The sequence below is a fragment of the Dysidea avara genome, chromosome 9 (genome assembly GCF_963678975.1).
Source record: "Dysidea avara chromosome 9, odDysAvar1.4, whole genome shotgun sequence".
Lineage (NCBI taxonomy): Eukaryota > Metazoa > Porifera > Demospongiae > Dictyoceratida > Dysideidae > Dysidea > Dysidea avara.
Genome location: NC_089280.1, coordinates 12,075,315 through 12,101,748, shown reverse-complemented (window position 1 = coordinate 12,101,748; position 26,434 = coordinate 12,075,315). Strand labels below are relative to the sequence as shown.

General features: G+C 37.9%; 1 protein-coding gene across 2 annotated transcripts; it reads left to right on the top strand.

Annotated features, from left to right (window-relative positions):
- Positions 1-3,239: 3,239 nt before the first annotated feature.
- On the top strand, positions 3,240-25,018 carry LOC136266773 (uncharacterized). 2 transcript variants are annotated; one of them, XM_066061792.1, is made up of 3 exons: positions 3,240-3,323; positions 20,562-24,323; positions 24,773-25,018. In XM_066061792.1, exons 1-3 carry the CDS (start codon positions 3,316-3,318, stop codon positions 24,837-24,839), a joined length of 3,837 nt encoding a protein of 1,278 aa, XP_065917864.1. In that variant the 5' UTR covers positions 3,240-3,315; the 3' UTR covers positions 24,840-25,018. The 2 variants fall into 2 exon arrangements, with proteins under 2 accessions (XP_065917864.1, XP_065917863.1); XM_066061791.1 differs by lacking the exon at positions 3,240-3,323 and having other exon boundaries at positions 20,228-24,323.
- The last annotated feature ends 1,416 nt before the right edge of the window (positions 25,019-26,434 follow it).

Sequence of the window (26,434 nt, the reverse complement as noted above, 5' to 3'; positions counted from 1 at the left end):
TACTGCTGATGCCCTATCAGAAGTGTGTTCTGGTGTGTGTACATGTGTGGAACCTTCATTACAGACCCTTTCAGGTGAAACACTCACATACTCAATGGCAATTGCTGAGGATGGGGCTCGTTTGGACGTCTCAGCTGATGGGTTCTGGAGTGGCCAACACCTGAGGACTTTTTTGATGTCAAGGTTTTCAACCCAACTGCTTCATCGTACCACACCACTCCAGTGTCTTCACTGTATCGGCAATTTGAGAAGGAGAAACGCAGAAAATATGAGCAAAGGATCAGAGAAGTTGAGATGGGCTCTTTTGTACCGTTAGTGTTTTCCACATTTAATGGAATGAGTGGGTGTACTAATGTTGTTTACAAACGTCTGGCCTATTTGCTGTCTTTGAAAAGGGGTGTTCCTTACAGTAGTGTTATGGCCTGGCTACGCTGTCGCCTTAGTTTTCGCTGCTGCGTTCAGCAATTGCTTGTCTCAGGGGAGCATGTTCCCACAGTGGCTGCCCAGCCAGCCATAGGGCTCTTGACCTTGCTGTGATAGCGGAAGGTCAGGTGCCTTTCCCTTAATCCAATAAAATTTAGTCTTTCTTTTGGCTAGCACTTCAACATCTAGTGCTAGGGGTGGTGGCAAGGGGTGCTGGATACCCCGGGAATAAAAATTTTTTTAAAAAGAAATACGGCAAGGTCCATAGTTTGTTTAAACCAAGAATCCGGATAAGTGGGATCCGGATAACTGAGGTTTTCCACTGTATGTACTTAGCTACCAGTTTAATTGTTTTAACTTTAAGTATATCCTTACACACCAACATCCTTTCGATTTGAAAAAACCGATTCGCAGCACTTCGCAATAAGGGAGAGCTCTCATCACTTGTTATTAATTTTAAAGCTACATGCTAATTTCATGAGGCATTAAGTTTCAAGTACAGCATATTCATTTAAGATATAGAAAGTTAGTAGGACACAGGACATACGCCATCCACATAGATGGCTACAGACAAAACACGGACCTTTTATTTCCAACATCTATTATGGTACGGTAGTACTGTAGCTATACCAGATGATTTGAACTTTCTCGCCCAACAATACCACCCTAAAATCTTTCTTTTACAACTGCTTGGCAGTATTGGTTAGCCATAGCCAAGCCCATCAATGTCTTCAGAGCAACCCTATAAACCCTTTCAACAACTTTACAGCCAAGCATAGCTCAAATGAATTAGATTAACATTTTTTTTCCAGAAAGACTTGTGGTACGCAGTACAGAAGGCTATAGCCTGCACATGTGTTTCTCACACACATACAAACACATAAACCAAAAAAGGCATAATGTACATACACATGTGGTACAAGTAACTGCATGGTTACAAATAAGGATATACTGCTAATCTTTGGTGTGGTGTATGTATCATGATCATGTGATGTATGTGGATTTTGGTTAATCAGTGCACGGATGCAGGGCCATTGGTTTTGAAGTTGCAAATTGCAATTGAATACTAGATGTGTCAAAGTGTAATAATAAGCACACATAATTGAAACCAAACCAGATCACCACAGCAATGTGACGTGCATGCGTGTATGATACTTGGTGCATGTGTACCGATATAATATTATAGTACATTTTGAACCCTGACTATAGAACCCATACCTATAATGAATACAGTAGTGTAGCTGTGGTAACAGTCTCATATGGCCAGCTGGATCACTTTTTTGAATTAGAAGAAAGGTAAAAAAAGTCTGGCCATATGAGGCTAAACTGTTATCAGGTGCCATTATTGATACACAATTTACAGGCACTTATGATTATAAGGTCATGAAGAGAATATAGCATTCCCCATGGCCAATTGCCAGCAGACTGACATTTTCCTGGCCCCCAAATGACCATAATACAATACTGTATAAGTGGCAGCTAGTACTCAGATCTTGTGAGATAATGTATATATCTCCACCGTAATATTTTCTTAGGATGTGTGATGTAACGAAGTTACAACGGTTGCATTATACATTTATTTTATTGTATTTATAGTTAAATAGGTGAGGCAAAGTTATTAGTTATATTTCTTTTTAATGTTTGGTCATCATTTCATTGATACTGCTCATAGACAAGTGGATAATTCAAGTGAGTGTTTGGAAAGATCGGAAACTAACAACCAAAGGAAACCAACTGAAGTAGGAATGTCGCATTGATGCAATAGTACCCAAGGTAGAGTTGCAGGAGTTGTGGTTCAATTGTAATTCAAATTTGAAGTGGTATGCTCTTGAATTGGTGACACATCCACCATATCCACCATAAAATAGGTGTGTATCTGAAAACTGCTAACTCAGACCAACTATATCTACCAGTTTTAAAGCAGTAAAGCACTCCTTCCAGTGTCAAGATATTCTGTACTATAGCTAAATATATACATAGATTTAAAGTTAGATTTTAACATTAGATAAACTAGATCTGCTTTTGTCGGGGGCTTTGTATAATTATGTGTTAGTTTTTGTATGATGAGTTACGTATTACATATACTGGTATACATGCTGTGCCTTGAATGGCCAGTACTTTAATCATAGTCTTAATTATAATCATATTTGTATCAAAACTCTATAAGATGCTTTTTGTCATGTAAAATATTTCTATTTTACTAGTTGGCGCCAAATGGTGGCCACTATAATATTTTTGGGAGGCTATCAGTATATATATACACTCTCAAGTTGTATCATGTATAGCTACTACAATGGCACTTGGAGAATGCTTTGATGCTTGAAAAGTATGCAGGTAATTTTATAGTTCTGAGATACCTGTACAGTACATAACACAGATGTCCTAAAACACCTATATATAGGGCACTAAAACTTTTGACAAACAATTGTAAATTGCATAGCTACTTTGTGGCTTCCTAACAAAATTCCAGTCATACTGGCAAATAACTACGTAGTTATATAGGCTTCTTTTGAGTGGATAAACATCCCTTATGATCACGAATGATGTATCACCTCGTCTCATTATTTACATCATTCCCTACGAGTGGGTTGTGTTAATATAGCTATCGACTAATTTTACCTATACATATATGGACATTATGCATACAAGCCAATTGCAAGGTGCATGATACAGGTGCTTAGATATGCAGTTAGCTACATTAACGTATAAAGGCTAAAGTTGTCATTGCCAATCTCTGAAAGGGGTCTTGCTATGCCAGACTAGTATACTACTCCGTAAACTTATATTCTTTTATATATCAGCGGCTTTTTGACGGAATTTCCTAGATAACTTGTGAGTCAGGCCTTGAGTCGTACTGGGAGATTATCATTGACACAGATTGATTGTCAAGAGATGATGAGGTACTGTGGTTATTGGTCAGTTTATTAGCTACGTATGCACAGCAGCTTATACGTATAGCTACGTACGGTCGTGTTAGCTAATCCGATCAGTGATGCATGCCTATATAGCCATGCATGCATAGCTACACTGAATACATTTATATAGTGACCTGCATGCACTGACAGTAACTACTATAGTATATACATTACAATAAGAGTACAAATACAGAAAGTTAAATAGTAGATTACTACAGTGTATGTTGAACTCATGCCGCGCTAGCAACCTGTACTATAGTCTATATATAGCAGCCATGGTTATGTTAAAATAGTTTAGCTTAATAAAAATTAGGGGTTGTTATAGCAACTAGCTATGGTAGCTAAGGCAAGGGCAAAGAAAATGATAAACACACATTAATTATTTGACAGTGCCGGAGGTGTTGAAACCACCGACTCTGATTGTACTGGGCACTGCAGATATAAGGGAAAGGGAATTTTACAGCCTAGAGACGTGGAGTTGTTTGAAAGAGAAGCCGTCAGGGATTTATTGTTCGGAGAAGAATTGTAAAGCAAGAACTAATCCTGTTATTATAAAAGTTTCATAGTACAAAATGTTAAAGTGAGCCGGTAGTTACTTGGCTGCTAATAATTATTAATAAGAAAAATGTATTATACATCAATGGAAAGAGCTATAATTTAAGTAAACATGTTTTGTAATTTAATGTGTAGCTAATCATTCAAAATATATTTACCAGCATACCCCTGTATTCTCTCGAGTGTATATTGAGTTTTTATTGCGTAGGTGCACCCATGAGTTCATACCGCCACTAAGTAGGTATGTCGCAGCAAGATTATCGAAAACTACGTAGCTCAGATGACGCCTTTATTATTAGCTATTGGACAACAACAAAAATGCACAGGGTAGCCATGCCCATTAAAATGGTATTTTAAGCACAGCTAAAAAGTGATCAATTTTATGTGATTGCCTATGTATGGAAGTTTGGTTTTGCTTATGTACGTATACATGTGCATGTTCTCTGGGTTTGTTTACATCCTTTTTGATTTCCTATAGCTTGCCATCTGTACTGCGCTTTTGCTCAAATAGTCACATGTGTCCAAGGTATTCGTAGCTGTGTATCATCTCAACGACAGTGTTTAATCTCTTCTTCAAATTATACATATATACAGTAAATCAATGTCCCATTCTCCAATTGATCTTGAATTAGTTAATTGATAATAATGATGTTTTTGATGCTCAAAATGTACAGATGTAGTTACTAAACTGAATGTATTCTTGTATAACTACAGACTCTAAATGTATTCTTGTATAACTACAGACTTTAAATGGTTGCATGTGATTGTGTATAATCATGTACGTATGTTGTTATGTAAGGTGCCACATGCTCACTATTAGGCTCTGGTACAATGAGCTTATAGTGTACTAGTATTATGTATGTGTACGCAGATTTCAGCTTCACAGTTTCCTTTGTTTTGCACATATAATAGTACTTAAGTATAGTTAATGTGTATGGCTAAAATAGTGTTATCTACTAGTAGCTATATGTATGCATATATATGTGAGTAATGCACTTGTTTTCTAAACCCTATACATGTCCTGAAGCCATTGGGTGAAATATCTATTTCTTAGATCATAACAAAATGTGTACTTATGTGGCCTAAACAATTCCCCTGCTTTGTGTAAATTCCCATGATCTTCAATACTTGCATCATCCCTTGTATAAACTGTAGGACTTAGCTATTATCATAATTTTAAATTATCATAATAGAGGCATAGCCAGATCTGGTAGTGAACAATGCCCTACCATCCAACTACTGATATCATAATCTTGAAGCTTGCGTGATCGATATCCAAATTGAAGTCATAGTTAATTTTAATCTCACATGACTATAATTATTCTATACAATGATATGAGGAATGTAAATCCATTTTTAAAAATGCTAAAGGATGTGTCCATATGAAAGCAAAAGTGAGCAGTTACAACAGAAAGGGCTGATATCTGTACAACTAACTGTAAACTGTAACATATATTGGACCTTTATCATTGATTCATGTTCTACATTTATAGACTTGCTACATTCCTAATTATAATTCTTTTTATTTTGATTGGCTAGTAATTTGACTGTCATTTTCATCAGTCAGAGTAGCCACAGAAGTGGCCAATACTAGCTAATTATAGTTGAAAGGAATAGGTAAAATATAAGAGTCATTGTTAATGATCCAATGTTATTATAATAAAACTTTTCTGGTTAGTTCCTCATATAAAAGTCACGAAATACGTAGGATAAGTATTTATAAATACAAAGAAATCGTATTGTTGATGCCTCTTATGTTCTAATGGTTCTGCTGGTTCTAGTAGTTCTAATGGTTCTGCTGGTTCCAGTGGTTCTGCTGGTTCTCATGGTTCTACTGGTTCTGTAGTTCCCGTGGTTCTCATGGTTCTGCTGGTTCTAGTGGTTCTGCTGGTTCTAGTGGTTCTGCTGGTTCTAGTGGTTCTGCTGGTTCTAGTAGTTCTGCTGGTTCTAATGGTACTGCTGGTTCTGCTGGTTCCAGTAGTTCTGCTGGTTCTTGTGGTTCTCATGGTTCTAGTGGTTCCAATGGTTCTGCTGGTTCTGTAGTTCCCGTGGTTCTGCTGGTTCCAGTGGTTCTAATGGTTCTGCTAGTTCTAATGGTTCTGCTGGTTCCAGTGGTTCTGCTGGTTCTCGTGATTCTACTGGTTCTGTAGTTCCCATGGTTCTCATGGTTCTGCTGGTTCCAGTGGTTCTGCTGGTTCTAATGGTTCTACTGGTTCTGTAGTTCCCTTGGTTCTCATGGTTCTACTAGTTCTACTGGTTCTAGTGGTTCTGCTGGTTCCAGTGGTTCTGCTGGTTCTGCTGGTTCTCATGGTTCTGCTGGTTCTAGTGGTTCTGCTGGTTCTTGTGGTTCTGCTGGTTTCAATGGTTCTAGTGGTTCCAGTGGTTCTGCTGGTTCTGTAGTTCCCGTGGTTCTCATGGTTCTGCTGGTTCCAGTGGTTCTAATGGTTCTACTGGTTCTGTAGTTCCCGTGGTTCTCATGCTTCTACTGGTTCTAGTGGTTCTGCTGGTTCTAATGGTTCTGCTGGTTCTCATGGTTCTGCTGGTTCTAGTGGTTCCGCTGGTTCCAGTGGTTCTGCTGGTTCTCATGGTTCTGTGGTTCTCATGGTTCTGCTGGTTCCAGTGGTTCTGCTGGTTCTAGTAGTTCTAATGGTTCTGCTGGTTCCAGTGGTTCTGCTGGTTCTCGTGGTTCTAATGGTTCTACTGGTTCTGTAGTTCCCGTGGTTCTCATGGTTCTGCTGGTTCCAGTGGTTCTGCTGGTTCTAATGGTTCTACTGGTTCTGTAGTTCCCTTGGTTCTCATGGTTCTACTAGTTCTACTGGTTCTAGTGGTTCTGCTGGTTCCAGTGGTTCTGCTGGTTCTAATGGTTCTCATGGTTCTGCTGGCTCTAGTGGTTCTGCTGGTTTCAATGGTTCTCCTGGTTCTAGTGGTTCTAATGGTTATACTGGTTCCAGTGGTTCTGCTGGTTCTGTAGTTCCCGTGGTTCTCATGGTTCTGCTGGTTCCAGTGGTTCTAATGGTTCTACTGGTTCTGTAGTTCCCGTGGTTCTCATGCTTCTACTGGTTCTAGTGGTTCTGCTGGTTCTAATGGTTCTGCTGGTTCTCATGGTTCTGCTGGTTCTAGTGGTTCCGCTCGTTCCAGTGGTTCTGCTGGTTCTCATGGTTCTGTTGGTTCTAATGGTTCTGTGGTTCTCATGGTTCTGCTGGTTCCAGTGGTTCTGCTGGTTCTAGTAGTTCTAATGGTTCTGCTGATTCCAGTGGTTCTGCTGGTTCTCATGGTTCTAATGGTTCTACTGGTTCTGTAGTTCCCGTGGTTCTCATGGTTCTACTAGTTCTACTGGTTCTACTGGTTCTAGTGGTTCTGCTGGTTCCAGTGGTTCTGCTGGTTCTAATGGTTCTGCTGGTTCTCATGGTTCTGCTGGTTCTAGTGGTTCCGCTGGTTCTGCTGGTTCTCATGGTTCTGCTGGTTCTAATGGTTCTGTAGTTCCTGTGGTTCTCATGGTTCTGCTGGTTCCAGTGGTTCTGCTGGTTCTAGTAGTTCTAATGGTTCTGCTGATTCCAGTGGTTCTGCTGGTTCTCGTGGTTCTAATGGTTCTACTGGTTCTGTAGTTCCCGTGGTTCTCATGCTTCTACTGGTTCTAGTGGTTCTGCTGGTTCCAGTGGTTCTGCTGGTTCTGCTGGTTCTCATGGTTCTGCTGGTTCTAGTGGTTCTGCTGGTTTCAATGGTTCTCCTGGTTCTAGTGGTTCTAATGGTTCCAGGTTCTCATGGTTCTGCTGGTTCTAGTAGTTTGCAACAATCATCTACATAGACAGTTTTTAATTGATCTTTTGGTCTTTCAGCCAAAGCTTGTAACAGTACAGTCACCTCAGCAAAATATGTTCCTTGCCATGTTAAAAGCTGCCCCTGATCATTTAAAACTAAAAATGCTGAATCATACTCACTAATCCATTTTTTGTCTTCTCTGGTGTAACCAATGTTGGATGCAATTTTGAAAGTATGATCAAAGCTAATACTATTACCTATAGGCATGTTCGCCATTTCTTGTAAATATGTGTTTTCATGCCACAAGAAACCAACAAAAAAACATTTAGCCAACATGTTGTTACTTGGTGTATTCGACATAGGAGACTTCCAAAAGTCACCATCATCACTTACAACAGAAAGCAAATCCTGTTTTTTACAAAATTGTCCCCAGCATTTTTCTATAATCATCAACTCCATGTTATAGAAATTAATCCCTCTTCGGCAAAGCGTTGTACACATATCAGAAACTCCTTTGTAAAACCAGTTTGATGGGATAATATGAATGGTATCATCATCCTGGGTAACAGCTCAAGAATACTTTCATCATGGGCTAAAACATTATGTCTTTGATTACAGGTATACACAGCACTTACAAGGTACACTACAGTATGTCACTAATGAATTACATGTGGCTGTTTGGCTGCATTGGAATCATCCATCTAATAGGTGGTACTCATTAAATTTCCACACTGATTACACTTAAGCACATTTGGACCCAAGACCTTTGAATGTATAAGGAAAGGATTCCACAGAATTACTGCAGGTAAATCTACTTTATCAGCGTGAAAAGGTGGATAAACAATTTCATGAAAACCTATACCTGTAGTAAGGTTTAACTGATGAACAATAAGTTATGTAACAAAGATATTTCATTACCTTGCTTAGCAATGCAGCTGGAAATCAAACCATTGATATACAGGCAGGTTATTTCAGGAAAATTTCCAGAGACAATTGCAAATTGAAAAATCACCCCCCCCCCCACAATAACAGAAACACAGAGAAAAACACACTGTGATCCATTTCACCACTTCTTCTAATACAAACACTGTCTGTGGGCGATATAGATTCTTATGTCATATGTCATGGAAAAATTTATTCATGATATGAATATCATGATATGCAGTATACCCATAACAGTTGATTGCTTTCAAGTTACAATACTTAGTCTTAAGGTTGAATTTGCAATGCCTTTGTCATCTTACAGTATATCTAATACAAGTGTAATTGCCGGCATTGGCCCTTTGAAATACTGTTCTGCATTGCATTGTAAACATATCTGTGTATTTACCTAGCACCTTTCAAAATGGTAGAAAGGATATTAGATTGGATGTAAATGTTACCAGAATATCTAATGGTATAACTAACACACTCTCAATGAGGGTGCAGTGGCAAAACTAGCATTTTACAAGTTTACATAGTACTGGGTAAGTCACTTGAGCTCTATCACGATAATATTTTCTAACTATTATATCACAACATAAATAAATATATCACGATACAAAATATATTCGTTATATTGCCCAGCACTACTGTGCAGATAAACCATATAAGAATGTATCATTTCAAGTGCTTGGGCCTTTAACACCTATGTACAAGTCTTTGCTCAATGGCTGTAGTGCTGAGGTAGCTATCTAGTTTTATAAACACCTTGCATGTGACCTTTAGTGAACTTCTATAAACTGACAGCACATACAAACATTAAGTAGGACAAAGAAATGTGTCGATCACTTGTTGGAGATTTATCCTATTATGTTTAACTTGAGATACGTGCAACATAAACTTTTCATTCTACGGCTCCACAAAAGGTAGGGAACAAAATGGAAACTACTTCTTGTCCATTCTACTGTTGATTATGTACTACGTATTAGTATGGGCTTAATTTTTAAGACCTGATTGTTATTTTAATATCATTCCATGGCTGGCACATGTCCCTAGAAATCCACTTGTGACAAACACCCTGAACAAGTCAGTGGTATGTAAATGTGCAAGTGTATTGGTGTGCATGGCTATCCATTCATGGTGAAAAGTGAACGTCACTGGTGTGTGAGTACAGAAGAATAATTTTCAAAAATTGGGTCACATTATACCATGTAAAGCAGTATCTTAGACAATCTGCACTTGTACATAATGATGTTATAGCGTCGTAATAAGGGTACAGTGGTGTATACAATCACTAGACTATTGACTAGTGAACATGTACAGGAGTGCTGCACTCAGACATGTTATGTGTTAATGGTTTAATTGTGGCCACAAGTCTTGTGATAAGTGAACAGTGAGCTTTACAAACTCAAAATGTTGTGGCAGCCTACAAGTTTCAGCGACCATGCCTACTAATCTTAAGCATTCAGCAGTAGTACAATGTTATAACCTGTTAGGCATGAGCAGCTTTTATTTGCAGTGTAAAACATGTTTCCAATAGCTGAATTGTCTAGTGTTTGTGATATACGTTCTACGTATAAAACTTGGTAATAGCTATGTGATATAAAGTTTTTCTATGGCGGCGCTAATTAGCAGATGACATATATAATAGATTAGTTTTAATGAGTGGCTGGTGCTAACTCTTTTTCCAGAGTAGGCACTTATACGTAATCAGTGATCTGTAAAGCACTAGGGTCCCGTGCAAGTCACCAAATCCCTGTTCTTGATCATCCCCAGGTCAACTGTACCCATATAGTCAACCATTAGAACCACTGGAACCATTAGAACCACTAGAACTCTGACCTTCTCCTCTTGTTTACCACAACAAGCTAAATGATTACGTGATACAGAGAGTGCTTACCTTGGTCTAACAATTTCACATAACCTTTCTTGGTCCGCACATAGCTATTTCAGGAATTGTCGGTCGAGCGAATTATGTCCTAGCATTTTTCCAAAGGAATTTTGGACGGTGTTCACAGGATGTCAAAACTAAATGCTACCAGACTTACATCCGCCTTATTACTGAATATGCTGTAGTTATCTGGTCACCACACATATTCACTGAATAGAAATGATTCAAAGGAAAGCAGCCAGATTTGGGTTTAGTGATTATTCCTGTTATTCTAGTGCATCAGCTATCTTGATTGGCAATCGTTAGAGACGCAAAGAGACAATCCAACTTCAGTAGTGTTTCATAAAATTATCAATCAATACATAGATATCCCTTGTGTAGGGTTGGGTGGTACTGGTAGTTCTACTTGCGAGTATTGCAATAAGGTGACCATGCGATTACTGTAATCATTGCCATGTCCGGTATGAGTTATTCAGTGCATTATTATGGGCAAATGAAACTGACATGCACAAGTTACTGTCAGGCCATTAGTGTTCAGGTTCTAGGTTCTGTAGTGTCTGTTCTGTAGTGTCTGTATCAATCCTGTGGTCACTGTAAAGCACTAATAATAACGATTAAGGCTTCTTAGTATAGTCATTACAGTTCATCACTTAGCAATTGTGCAATAATACTGCTGCACAAACGATATTGTGGTATTTTCATAATAGCTGCAGCATTCAATATTGAACATAACATTGTGTGCGTATAGGCAACACTGAATATTGAAATACTGCCCAACCCTATCCTACCCTTGTAATCACATCCTTCATAATGCTTCCAGTCTCACCCGTAATAGTAGCAGGAAATTCCTACAATTACCCTTGAGAATTGACTCCTATATGTACGCACTCCTTTTTCCCAAGAGCAAACCGATTATGGAATCATTTACCCATCCACCTTGATAATGTTGATACTTTTAATCTTTATAACCACTGGAACAAGAAAAACCATTAAAACCAGCAGAACCACTAGAACCTGTAGAACCATCACAACCAGCAGAACCATTAAAACCACAAGAACTACTGGAACCAGCAGAACTATTAGAACCACTAGAACCATTAGAACCAGCAGAACCATGAGAACCACTGGAACCAGCAGAACCAGTAGAACCATGAGAACTGGGGCTAACTTAGTGCAATGCAATAGCTAGTAATAGAGTGGCTGTGACGACAATATTAAAGAATGTTTCCCTACACATTTTCCAATCATGCAAACAAACCCAATTGTTCTATCATACCAGATCAGCACTACACTGTATTTTTCACCTTTCATAAGTTTGTAGTATTTCTGCACCTAACTCACTACAAAGAAAATTGGCCAACTCTCTGTTTCTTAGCAAACGATATCCCCCAATAATAGCAGTCAACCATTCTATCCCCTAAAATGGTAGACAAGAATGTGGAGCTTTACTAATTACACTATACTCTCATCTGCTTGCAGAAACTAATTCAGAAGAAATCCATCCTATGTTTTAAATTTTAAATACGTAGTTTCAATGTATTTATTATGGAAGGGCAGCCAAGACCACATTGCATCTCCATGAGTTTTTCGTGAATGCTATTGCAAAAAGAAATATTATTGGGTGATCATCACGTACGCATGGAGATAGCTATTAGTTTGCACCTTCACAGCTGAATAGCAGCTAAACCTTACAAATACAGACTTGGGGGTCCATTATGTTCATTATGACAAGAGCTAATGGACCGTGAGTGTAGTGAAACGATAGCATGCACAGAAGAGAAGTTGGAAAATCATGGGCCTACATTTTTGTCCATAAATTAGACTAACCTTTGCTAAAAAGATATTCCTTAATTTTCTGTAGAGGGTACTGAGGAACAGACAATTCAACTTGGGAAAGAAACAGCTAGATACAAGCATCTCACCAAAAGTATTAAGAGGAGTGAGAGAATAACCACCTAACTGCACACAAGTGTTAATAATAAATACCTTAGGATTAAGGAAGAAAATCCATCCCTCCTGGAGGAAGACTGAGTGTGGCCCCGACTAGACATTGGGTGACCTGCAGTTCGATTCCTGGGGTTGGAGGGATTTTTTTCCTTACTTTGGCCCCTTTTCTATTACACCTTTCCAGCTACTGTATAAGTCATTAAGTCTAAGTCCTTGAAACTGGGTTAAGTAATCCTAAGGCTGCAGCACATGTTGTTGTAGACCTTCAGTGCTGGTCACTGTAAAGTGTTAATAAAAATAATAAGACAATTACTATATACTCTCCCACACAAGGGAGTATAATAATATTATAGTGATACGTGGCATTGTACTTGCTAAAAGTACCCAGGAATACATTAGCATGCGTATACTATCCATTCATGTCACCTTTCAACTAGGGTACTCTGAACAAATTGCCATAGAAAAGGTACATACATTGTAGCATACAAGGATAGGATACCATGTAAACATATTGTGAAATGGGGGGGGGGAAGGGGGGGTTAGTGGCCTTGCTCAATTATACACCACAGAATAAACATATACTTATAAGCACGACCTGTAATCAAAAATAAAAAAACTCACAAGTGATACATTGTCAAGGTCATGGCTGCGACAGTTGATCCGATGGAATCCTGGGGTACAAGCAGTCTGGTAGTGCCCACCCCTTCACAAAAAGGCAGAATCTGGTTACCCTAGCATCACCAAGTTGTAAAAATGGGATATAATTAAATAATGATGTCACATTAATGCAGCAAGAATGACATGTCTGACAACTATGCTAAAACAGTTAGTTCTCAAAAGGAAGAAATGGGTGCAAGGAAGAAATGGGTGCTAACGCACTGGAGATACTATTAGCTGCATTCTGAGCCCATCAGTTCTAACTGCATGGCCCTTTACAACCTCCATATTTTATTCTTTTAACGAACAGCCTATTGTCAGCTACAAGTACATAGGTAGTGTCTAATCACTGGACTGGACTATTGGACTGGAATAATGGAATGGACTACTGGATTGACATTTTTGGTTTCATGCATATTTAAGGTGGGGTCACTGTGCATGTGACAACATTTCATTACTGAGTGGTGTATATTTATGCTACTTTAATCCTAAAATGTTGCTGTGATAAGCCAAATGGGTTCAATTAAATGCATTCTAATCACTGCTTGACAGTATCCACTCTACTGTATAGCAGATACACTGACATGTATAGGTATACCTAAAAATGTTTCTGTCACTGTTAGGCACACTTGATTATTGTGATGCAATTTTCTATAACATATGGTGTGCGTGTGAACACACAAACTTGATCCCATCGCATAACTGGTTATATTTCATTACTGGAATGAAATGTCTGCATTTTATTAATTGTATTACAATGCCATTACATAGCTGTTAATAGGAATAGAAAATAGCATGGTCATAGCACACAGTATGTACAAGTTTTAAAAGTAGGTAAATTAAATGTACCGCATTACACAGACTAGTCACCAATTCACACAATATACATAATGTTATATAAAGTTATATCATAATAATCAATTGTGCCTAAGAGTGAGAGAAACATTTTTGGGAATACCTACATGTCAGTATCTGCTATACTGTAGAGTAGACATTTGATTGAATCAATTTGACAGCACCTTTTTAGGATCGTATTAACCACTCAGTGCTGAAATGTTGTCACAGGTCACCCAAGAGTATTAAAAACCAAAAAATGTCAGTCCAGTAGTCCATTCCAGTGTTCCAGTCCAGTAGTCCAGTCCAGTGATTAGACACTACCCAGAACCATGAGAACCAGCAGAACCACTGGAAACATCAGAACCAGGAGAACCATTGGAACTAGCAGAACCACTAGAACCAGCAGAATCATTGGAACCAGCAGAACCATGTGAACCAGTAGAACCACTGGAACTAGCAGAACCATTGGAACCAGCAGAACCATTGGAACCACTAGAACCATGAGAACCACAAGAACCAGCAGAACCACTGGAACCAGCAGAACCAGTAGTACTATTAGAACCAGCAGAACCACTAGAACCAGCAGAACCACTAGAACCAGCAGAACCATGGGAATTAGAGAACCATTAGAACCACGAGAACCAGCAGAACCACTGGAACCAGCAGAACCATTAGAACTACTAGAACCAGCAGAACCATTAGAACCACGAGAACCAGCAGAACCACTGGAACCAGTAGAACCAGAAGAACCATTAGAACCACTAGAACCAGGTGAACCATTGAAACCAGCAGAACCACTAGAACCAGCAGAACCACAAGAACCAGCAGAACCATTAGAACCATTAGAACCAGCAGAACCACTGGAACCAACAGAACCACTAGAACCAGCAGAACCATGAGAACCACGGGAACTACAGATCCATTAGAGCCAGCAGAACCATTAGAACCACGAGGACCAGCAGAACCACTGGAACCAGCAGAACCATTAGAACTACTAGAACCAGCAGAACCATTAGAACCACGAGAACCAACAGAACCACGAGAACCAGCAGAACCACTGGAACCAGAAGAACCATTAGAACCACTAGAACCAGCAGAACCATTGAAACCAGCAGAACCACTAGAACCAGCAGAACCGTGAGAACCAGCAGAACCATTAGAACCATGAGAACCAGCAGAACCACTGGAACCAGCAGAACCACTAGAACCAGCAGAACCATGAGAACCACGGCAACTACAGATCCATTAGAGCCAGCAGAACCATTAGAACCACGACAACCAGCAGAACCACTGGAACCAGCAGAACCATTAGAACTACTAGAACCAGCAGAACCATTAGAACCACGAGAACCAACAGAACCACGAGAACTAGCAGAACCACTGGAACCAGTAGAACCAGAAGAACCATTAGAACTACTAGAACCAGCAGAACCATTGAAACCAGCAGAACCACTAGAACCAGCAGAACCGTGAGAACCAGCAGAACCATTAGAACCAGCAGAACCACTGGAACCAGCAGAACCACTAGAATCAGCAGAACAATGAGATCCACGGGAACTACAGATCCATTAGAGCCAGCAGAACCATTAGAACCACGACAACCAGCAGAACCACTAGAACCATTAGAACTACTAGAACCAGCAGAACCATTAGAACCACGAGAACCAACAGAACCATGAGAACCAGCAGAACCACTGGAACCAGAAGAACCAGTAGAACCATTGAAACCAGCAGAACCACTAGAACCAGCAGAACTGTGAGAACCAGCAGAACCATTAGAACCAGCATAACCATTAGAACCAGCAGAACCACTGGAACCAGCAGAACCACTAGAATAGGCAGAACCACTAGAACCAGCAGAACCATGAAAACCACGGGAACTACAGAACCATTAGAACCGGCAGAACCATGAGAACCACTGGAACCAGCAGAACCATTAGAACCATCAGAACCACTGGAACTAACAGAACCATCAGAACCACTGGAACTAACAGAACCATCAGAACCAGCAGAACCATGACAACCACGGGAACTACAGAACCAGTAGAACCATTAGAACCACGAGAACCAGCAGAACCACTGGAACCGGCAGAACCATTAGAACTACTAGAACCAGCAGAACTATTAGAATATAAGAGGCATCAACAATACAATCTCTTTGTATTTATAAATACTTATCCTACGTATTTCGTGACTTTTATATGAGGAACTAACCACTTTTCTCATTACAGTGTATTAAATTTAATCTGACCTACAATAACAGATAAAAATGCATGTCCATGACCTTTTTATAAATCCATATTCCACAGTTCACCAACCATCTAGTTTCCTCCACCTCAATAATAGTATTAAGTTCTTTTTGTTATTATGCAGCAGTTCCATATTATACTACTAAAGAAGCCATATAACAATATTTACGAGGTTTCATTTTGTGAGCTTCTTTTGTACTTTGTTAGTTAAGGTTGAAGCAGCACTTCTCTGCCTTAGCAGATCATGTATAGTATCTCTGCATGCATAGTGAGTCATTTATCCTGTAACTGTAATTTGCTACGGGAAACCATCCAAGCACTCTCTTACAGGGTCACATATAAATAGAGAGAAATAACAGTGCTGATATCAGATTATGAATCTGATAAATCATTTCCTTTCATACAAATTAAAAGAATATTATAATGTGGATTGTTTATTGTTTATAGCATTAAAAATTAAACTATTTGTGAGTGCCATATTGTCTAGCCAATTGTGTAAACATCATGGTCGTGTTGACCAGACTTTTCTGACAACCCACACATGTACTTCCTTTTATACAAAATTTGCAGCTATATACATATCTGACATTGTCATTATACACTATATTTCCTTTATTTTACAAGGTAGTACAGTACCATTTGCTGGTGAGAAGTCGATGTTTAAGTACAGGTTGAATGTAGAGAAGATCTCAGATCCCAACTGTTGTGGCTCCTTTGGCGCATGCCTAGACGGGAATCAAGTTAACACTGATCTTTTCTGCAATTTTCTTGTTTTAGACATGTTTCTGATTCATTGTATTCACATTCAGGCTTTCGTTTAAGTCTTCCCACAGGTCCCTAGTGGGATAGCACTCACAGACTTAATATGCATCGCAATACCAATAAGATCCTTACTTTGTATAGGCTCAGCTAATCACAGGCTATTATGAAATATCTAGCAATCTGAAAGCTACTCTGGTGAATCTGTTACTCTGATAAATTTCTGATGCACTAAGGCATTAGGTGTAAAAAAGTTAACTAATCAATAATGGATTTTGAAAAGGTAAACAATTGAACACTTTAATAGGGATCACTAAAAACCCACAAAATTAGAAGGAATAAGTCAAAAGGGATCATGGTTATGTTAATTAAAATAAACCCACAAAACCCTACGTATTTTGACTGATTTGCTAGTACTTAAGTTTATATTTATGTATCCATGATCCTTGTTGTCTATCCCTTCTTGCTGGTTTTTTTTCAGTGTTCTCTATATGAATAATATATATAAATATAGTACACTATCTACTTTCCTGGCAGTGCAGCCCATGCATATACTGCAAGTATTGATATGTGACCAACTTTGACAAAACAAGGCTCCAATTCACTGATCATGGCTTTAACCAACTGTAACTTGACTACTCAGTAAGCTATTACTCTAGAATTTTCACACAATTCTTCCATAGCATAGTGAAATAACAGGTCAAAATTTGAAACTGATGGCATACTCCTACATTGGGTTATGGTCCTTCAACCTCGTAAAACTGGGAAGCCTTGTTTTGTCAAATTCGGTCACATAATATATAGAATCACTTTATCTTTATCATTGTTATATTGAGCAGACAGCACAGCTGATATGCTCAGGAAAAAAAGAACAAAATAAATTTAGCTATGTAGTTACAAAGATTACAGTTATCAAGTTCCATACAATGTTTGCAGTTCTGCTGAAAGAGTCAATATTGTTGCACTCAATTATGGTAGATGGTAAGTTGTTCCAATCCTTAATTGATCTGGAGGAAAAAACTCTTTTGGTGTGAATAGGTGGATGAGTTTGGTAGAATGAAACAGTGAGGGTGGTATAGTCTGGTAGATCTTGTCATCGAAATGAAATAAGAAGGAATTGACAATGAATAATCTTGATGTATAATTTTGAAAATTATTTGTAATCTGGATATTTTTTGTTGTAGCTGAAGGCTTGGCCAAGAAAGATGCTGTATCATAGCTGTGACTGAGCTGAATCGGCTGAAATCATTTAGGACCCATCTAGCTTCCCTACGCTGTTATTTCTCTAACTGCTGAATATTGTTATGGTGGTATGTGTCCCAGATGAGTGCAGGATATTCCATTGATGGGTGTACTATTATAAGATAGGCTGCTGCTTTGATGTTAGATGAACAGCAACTCAGGTTGCGTTTCAGGAAGTTTAATGTTCTGTTGGTCTTAGCAGCTATATTACTATAATAATTAGTTACAGTATGGCTATCATTTGTGCATATATCTTGCAAGTTAAGGAGTATCCAACAAACATTAACACCTTGGAAGATGTCCTTGATTCCTGTGGGATGTAGAGGTTACTTTTATACCTCTTATTACACCCAGGCGTGCATTTAAGGGAGATTTCCTGGAGTTCCGGAAACCCCCTTTGAAAAATTTCAACCGTGGGCTTGCAGCCAAAACACCAGCCTAACTTAGTTTGGCAGCACAAATATACACAATGAATTTAAAACAGTATAGTTACAGTGTAATATATAAAACTAACATTGATTCCTCAAAAGATAAACAAGGGTAGCCATGTGCTGAAACATCAAAATAAAAGATCGAGATAGCTACTCTAATAGAGCAGTCAGATATATTCTAATAGAGCAGTTCGAATCTACTCTAATAGAACATTCATAATGGAATACAGTCTGTAACATTAAAGAATAACATAAACCTAAGAATATAACTTGAATTAAAGAATGATTTAGCTAGCAGCTAAACCTTAAATAAATTATTCATTGAGAATTTGGATATAATACCTGACAAGCCATATGTATAAACCATAAAATTTAATATATTTTAAATAGTTTATAAAATCCATTCATGAAAATGTTAATTTACTAAAATTTTAAAATCTGTCAGCAGATGGGGGCTTCGTTCCCAGACCCCTACATCTATACATATAACTTACTACCACTGAAATTTGGAAAACACCTTGAAAAAACCCAGGATACAACACCCTTACCCAATCTAATGTGTCTACTTCTACCAATGATGTGGTTGACTGGAAAACTACATAGTCTGCAAAGTTTAGCCTTACTTCTCTCCCCTCTGACAACACCCTGATTATTTGGGGATCTTGTGTACATGAATTATCTTTATATTATTATTTGTATTTTTATTCATTAAAGTACAGTATAAATGCTGAAGGTCTGTAGGACACCTGGGCCTACAGCCTGTTTAAAATGTTATATGTAGTTTAGATCCTGCAGCCATCTGATTTATATGCTTGAACGCTTACAAGAGTAGTCTGCCAGGTGGTAGTCAGGATGCTTTCTCTTTGTTAATTTGTACTCTAGAGAGTTGACTTGTATATACCCCGTGTGGAACCAAAATGGGCATTACTCTTTATATTGTTTATTAAGGCTTTACAGCACAAGTATACTGAAGGTCTTGATTAAAAGTTGTCTGTCAATGGCATGCAGGAACCTATCTCAAAATTAATGTGCATGCATACGTGACTGTAACTGTACCGGTCCATTGAAATTCAAAGTTTGCTTCTCTGGTGACAGAATGATGGATGGCATGGATTTTCAAGTGTCTACATGATCCTAATAGTTTGATGAGATAAAAATATAATATTTCGTAAACATAACTGGTGCAGAAGCAACCACCATACAGGTGTTTAACTCTACCTTTGACATAAAATGAAGGACTTGTATAGTACATGCAGAGTCAGCAATTGAACGGTTATTATTAAAGCTCTATTACGGGAGAAGTCATGTAGCTACTATAGGTTGAAGTGCCTGCAAGTCTTTTAGTTAGACAGAAATCGGTTACATCATAACAGTCTTGAAATTGACACTCACCTTTGTCTCTGGTTAGTGTCTATTTATATATTCTTTATAATGACTGTATCAAACGTCTTAGAAAGAACAGTACTGTCTAGATATTGTATGAATCAATCACAATAAACATTAAAGCCAATGAAGTACTGAATTCTACTCTTTCAAAGTATGTTATAATATAATTGTAATGTAGGCAAGAAGAATGGTAAGTTTGATATGGTAAGCAACAGGATGATGATTAGATCAGGACCACAGCTATGATATGTAAATTTTAGAAATCAGTAGTATTACATCATAATGTTGAATGTTAATAAATAATAATTGAAGAAGAAAGTCAATTCAAGATCTCTATTACATATCAGTACATTTTTATTTATCCTTTGTATACAGCTATAGGTTAAGCTAGGCATAGCCCAGTATACTGTACTTATTATAAATGGTAAAATGGCAATCTTTTGTCCACAAGGAAACGGACTTCATATATTTACAAATTAAAACAAATGGGTACTATATATAGAAACTAAAGATCACACATTTATTTTTAATTTAAGTATGTGTGTTATAGAATGTTTACCCGTAACAATTTCGTGATGATCTGTTTTAGGTTTATGATAGTGTTGACTTTGTTGATGATCACAGCCAGTCAACATGCAGAAAGTAAAGTGGTCACCATCAACAACCATGGCAAGTATAGCACTGCATGCTGTGTGGATGGATCATGTCCTTGTAGCTCATTGTCCTTTGCATTACAAAACTTAAAGAATAATACAATCATAAACATCACATCAGAATCAGTTACACTGAACACTACCACTCCAATGGGATCAGGAAACCTACACAATATTACAATGACTAGTAATGGTGCTACTATCATGTGTAACAATAGTGGAGGTGTGTACTGTAAGTTATGTAGTGATGTCACCATTGAGGGGATCACATGGGACCAGTGCGGTGATCCTAACAAGGAGGAAACAGTGGCAGGACTTTATTTTGCTGTTGCTCACAATATAACAATAGAGGGATGTACTTATCATGGATCTCAAGTCTGTGCATTAGGTATAAGTCAAGTCAGTTCTAACATCATCATTAGAAACACCAACTTTTCCTCTAATGTTGCAAAAAAGCAACCCATTGCAGATCAGTGTAGTGGATTACTGATTTACGCTGCTAATCATGCAAATTCAAGTATCACAATTTTGGATAGCAGTTTTGTGGGTAATGGATACTTTGGTCACAATAACTACAGTTCATATGGGCTTTTTGTTTTTCTCTTCCCAGAATCATATCCTAGTTTAACTATTAATCGAACTAGATTTTTGTCTAATTCTGGAGGAGCATATATCTATGTTTTAACTAGCTTTGTTGGACCAATCGTTTTGTCTGAACTAGTGTTTTTTAATAATACACTACAAGGTGTTTGGTTTCCAACACTTGATGCAAGCCATAGTGATACATTTCTGACACTGTCCAATTCATCCTTTACCAAAAATGGTAATGGTGGCATAGTTTGTGCCATCCATAGTGCAAAACCAGGCTATAAGGCTATCATTTTAGTTGAGCATTCTAACTTCACAAACAACAGTGCCTCCACTGCTTCCAGTAGTGCAGCAGCCTTCCACTTAGCCACTAACGATGACAGTGCTTATATTATTTCCATACAATACTGTAACTTTATCAACAATAATAATGGAACCGTAAACATTTTTACCACACAGAGTAGAATGTCATCACACATGGTAATTGTTAATGAGGTTCTAGTGATGGGTAGTCAGATGACAGGTAGTCCTACTGGTGGTGGAGTTGTTTCTATTGCTCTTAATGGTTTAATGAACAATACCTTTATTATCACTAACGTGACATTTTTATCCAACAATTACATGGGAGTAGCTGGAGGTGCTTTATTTCTTAAAACTGCTAACACAATTAATAATGTTCATATTATAAACTCTCTCTTTCAACACAACACTGCTTATGGGGAAGGTGCAGCTTTGTTTATTATAGATGGAAATACTGGGCCAGTGTACCGGACAGATATCATTATCCAGTCAAACTTTACTAGTAACAGTGGTGGTAATAGTGTTGTATACATATTAGCTGGTACCACCTTTACACATATACGTGTGAATGATGGATCAAGATTCTGCAGCAACATTGGTACAGCCGTACACTTGATATCATCTACATTTATAGTTGGTGATCACGTACTATTCAGTAACAATTCTGCCAACAATGGAGGTGCACTTTATCTTGAAAGTGGAACTCAATTTTACTTCAACAATGAAGATAGAAATGTATACATAAAATTTCTTGACAATTCAGCTGCTCTATATGGAGGTGCAATGTATGTAGACCTTGGCTCCAACTGTGGTGTGTTATTTTATTCTAAATCATCACATTTTGATTTTAATTCCACATTTACCAACAACACTGCAGGAATATCTGGCAATTCAATGTATTTTAATGTTCACAGACATTGTATAATTAATCTTGATTATAACAGCACTAATTCTATACTATATCTCCCATACCGTTTCAATTATGATATGCCTTTGTCTAAGGCACTAGTGTCATCACCACACTCACTAATATTATACTTTGCAGAACACGATGGTGTCCAAACTGGTGACAACACCTACCTTGCTAAACACAACATTCTAGGTCATCGAATTTCATTCAATGGATCTGCCATGGATTACTTTAATCATTGTGCTGTACCAACTCAGTTTGATGTCCGGTGTCATCAAAATTGTTCTGGTATTAAACTGGTTGATGATCGTGTACTTGTTGACAATATCACAGCTCTTAGTCTCATTTTAACTGGTGAGCAAGTCACATCAAAAAGTAGAAATGTCACTCTTAAACTTACATCTGTACTTGAGACTTTTAACAAAAGAATTTCTACCTTGGTAGTAGTTGAGCTAGTACCGTGTTTTCTAGGATACTTTTATGCCAGAACTTGCAATTGCTGTAAATGTTACCAACATCAGGATATTGTAAAGTGTGCTGATAATTATAATGAGATGAAACGAGGCTATTGGTTTGGTACTATTAATAATGTAACTACTGTATGTCTCTGCCCTAACCAGTACTGTGAGTATGGGAAACATCGTCAGGAGACCAGACTGGGTTATTGTATTTTACCACAAGAATTAGATGACCAATGTAAACTACACAGGACAGGAGTAGCCTGTGGTGAATGCAGTTCAGGATATACTCTAGCATATAATTCACCTGACTGTATCAGCCGTCACCAGTGTTCTCCTTTAATGACATCATTAGTGTTAGTATTGACTGTCCTGTATTGGATAGCTATAATAGGAGCTGTGTTTGGTGTGATGAACTTTCGACGTCGAATATCATCAGGGTACGTGTATGGGATACTGTATTATTACAGTATTGTGGATATATTGTTGGATAACAATCCCTACATTACTGATGGTGTGTTTCAGTTAGTTGCCATACTGTCGAGTTTTGCTAAACTGTCACCACAATTATTTGGTAAGCTGTGCTTTGTAGAAGGATTGAGCAGAATTGATCAACAGTTTATTCAGTATTCACACGCAATAGCAATTTCTTTGTTCTTAATAGTCATCATCATTGTTGCAAGGCACCGTCCAAAGATTGCCTACTATGTCAGCCACTGTATAATACATGTCATCTGTCTTCTGTTACTGCTTGCATATACATCACTAGCATCCACTTCACTGCAGTTACTAAAGCCACTAACATTTGCAGGTGTTGATGATGTTTACGTGTATTTGTCTCCAAGCTACAAATATTTCACAGGCCGTCACGCCTTATATGGTGCTGTTGCTGCATTGTGTGGACTGATCATTGTGATAGGTATGCCACTGTTACTACTGCTACAACCATTTATTAATCCTAGAGTGAGTTTCATCAAAATTATGCCAATACTTGACCAGTTTCAAAGTTGCTACAAAGATAAGTATCGCTACTTTGCTTCCTACTACCTTATCTGCCGACTAGTGGTTATCTTAATTGCGTTTATCTGTGATAGCAACTACTATACCATGTTGTACTGTCTACAAACAGCCTGTGTTGTTATTGCCATGATTCATATTTGGATTCAGCCATACAAAGACGGTTTTCTTAATGGACTGGATGGTGTGATTTTACTGACACTAACTTTAGTTGTCAATGTTAACTCATTCACTTTCTTGTCTTCTGCTACTCCAGGAATCATTTCAGCCCTGGTGGTGTTTCCTCTGCTAATTCTCTGTATCACTGGAATCAAGAAGTTGATTAATTGCTGCAAGTCAAGGAGAAGAAAATTAGATTATGATTTTGATGAGCTTGATAATTATGATGAAGAGAGAATTAATAGGACAAGAAACAAAGATTTGAGGTATGAATAATATAAGACTTTGATTTGGAAAATTGTCAGTTTACACTGTCCCCAGCTCTGTCCATACATACCATGCTATACTATACTGTTGGGAGTGAGATTTTTTGATTTGTGTGGCTTGACAAGGGTGTACTGACAATCTGAACACTATTGTTGCTGTCCACAAACTAAGCAGATATATGCTATGAGAGAATTAATAAGTGAGAATGAGGGAGTGTATGGAGCAATGGACAGCAGAATAACCGTAAAATCTCCTTCAAAACCTTTTTACTGTTTTAGCTCTCCTCCTTTGTCTCCTTATATAGTTGCAAATTCTATACACATGATTGCAAGTCCTTAATATAAAATCATTTACTGGAAGCTGGCCACCTGCCAGCTGTGTCATCATCATCACATGTACAAGTCCTCTATCAGGTTGTATTATAACATAATCTGTCAATCTGTTACAGGGTTGTTGGATCCAGTAGCATTACCACTACCAGCAGTGATGATGATGATTATATGTTGGATCCATGACTCATGACATAGCATCTTACGACTGTTACACTTACAATTATAATAGCATCATATATATAGTTCAAGCCAATATTAAATAGTTACACATGAAACAGTAAAGTATGCATGAAGCTGTAAGTTACTGTGATTCATGCACAAGCCATCTATTCTACACCAAAATTATGTAAGTACAAAACAAAGATGAAGACACGTGTTCTGCATGTGGTTTATATACCAAGATCACTAGCTCTGGTAGTCACAAGGGAATGAACAAATCATTTACTTTTAAATATGGTATCAATACATCATTATCTATGTAGGTAGCTACAAGTTTGACAATTCAGTCTGGACAACAGTATGTGTGACTATTTCCTGTGTAGTTCGCACAATATCTGATTTTTTTTTCCTTAGCATTTGTTGTCAACAGTGTCTATGGATGATTCATGGCAAAGTTTCAACCTACAGCTCAGTTATCCGGACCCCACTTATCCAGATTCTCAGTTACCAAACTATTGAAATGACTGCTCTATTAGAGTAGTAACTGTACTGTTCTATTAGAGTAGTTGAAAATACAAAGTTGTGGCAGTGAATGTAAGTGCTTGTAGTTTATTTTCAGTATAATTACTGTACAAATCAATTTCCTTGCTCTTCCTGCTATCTAGCACTATAATTACAAAACAAAAGTCCATATCTCTGAAACTGTGTATAAATAACCTTAAAATGGCTTAAAGAAAATATTTAAAATATCAGTTCGTTCACATTAGTCTACAGTATTGGATATGAATCGGTTTAATCAAAGAGATGATGGCAATGATCTTGTTTACATCACTAGTATGTCTACCACATTGTAAACAAACATTCGACTTGCATACCATTGGGGTTACAAACAAAATACAAAGATTTTTGAACTCAGGTGAATGAGATGATAAACTATTATAGATTTGAGACTTGCTTACCCGAGTAATACCTGGACTAAATTTTATAGTGCATACATAATTATTTTTCTCACTGTGTGATCATGAACTTACTGGAGATGGTCACATATGTACTTACAACCACAGATACTACTGCTGGAATCATGACCCGTGCATGGCAACAAGTCTCATGGCTGCAATGTAACACTGGAAGCACATAGTAGTAGAATTAATGAGTAGCAACCACTACACATACATGGAACAAACACTGTGCAACAATGTAACTTGGTCGTTGACATACCCTTGTCCATTTAAACCCTGACTATAGAGCCTATACTCACATGTCGTCTGGGTGAGACAGGATAAGCATTAAAGTATGCCAAACTTAACTCCTCGAAGCTGTTATATATACACAAGACAGTTTTGAAGGCCATAATAAACAGTACCATAAGCTGTTACTAAATGTGTACCATAACCCAGACCATTTAAAATTTATGTAATATATGTGCCAGCCTTTGGCTGATCATCTACTGGTCAAACACTGGCCATTCAGTGTATTGGGATAAAATACCCAGATGCTCACATCAGCTTTTTGCAAATACATATTGAGCTGGCAACAGTATGCTAAATTTAGTGTCATAATTTTGTACTTAGTTAGCTATGTCTGCGAAAACCTGTAAGAAATGGGCATTGTACACAGTA

Coding starts and splice junctions, on each gene's coding strand:
- LOC136266773 (XM_066061791.1), top strand. CDS start 20,524: ATGTTTACCCGTAACAATTTCGTGATGATCTGTTTTAGGTTTATGATA. Junction 24,324..24,772: donor ACAAGAAACAAAGATTTGAG/GTATGAATAATA, acceptor AATCTGTTACAG/GGTTGTTGGATCCAGTAGCA.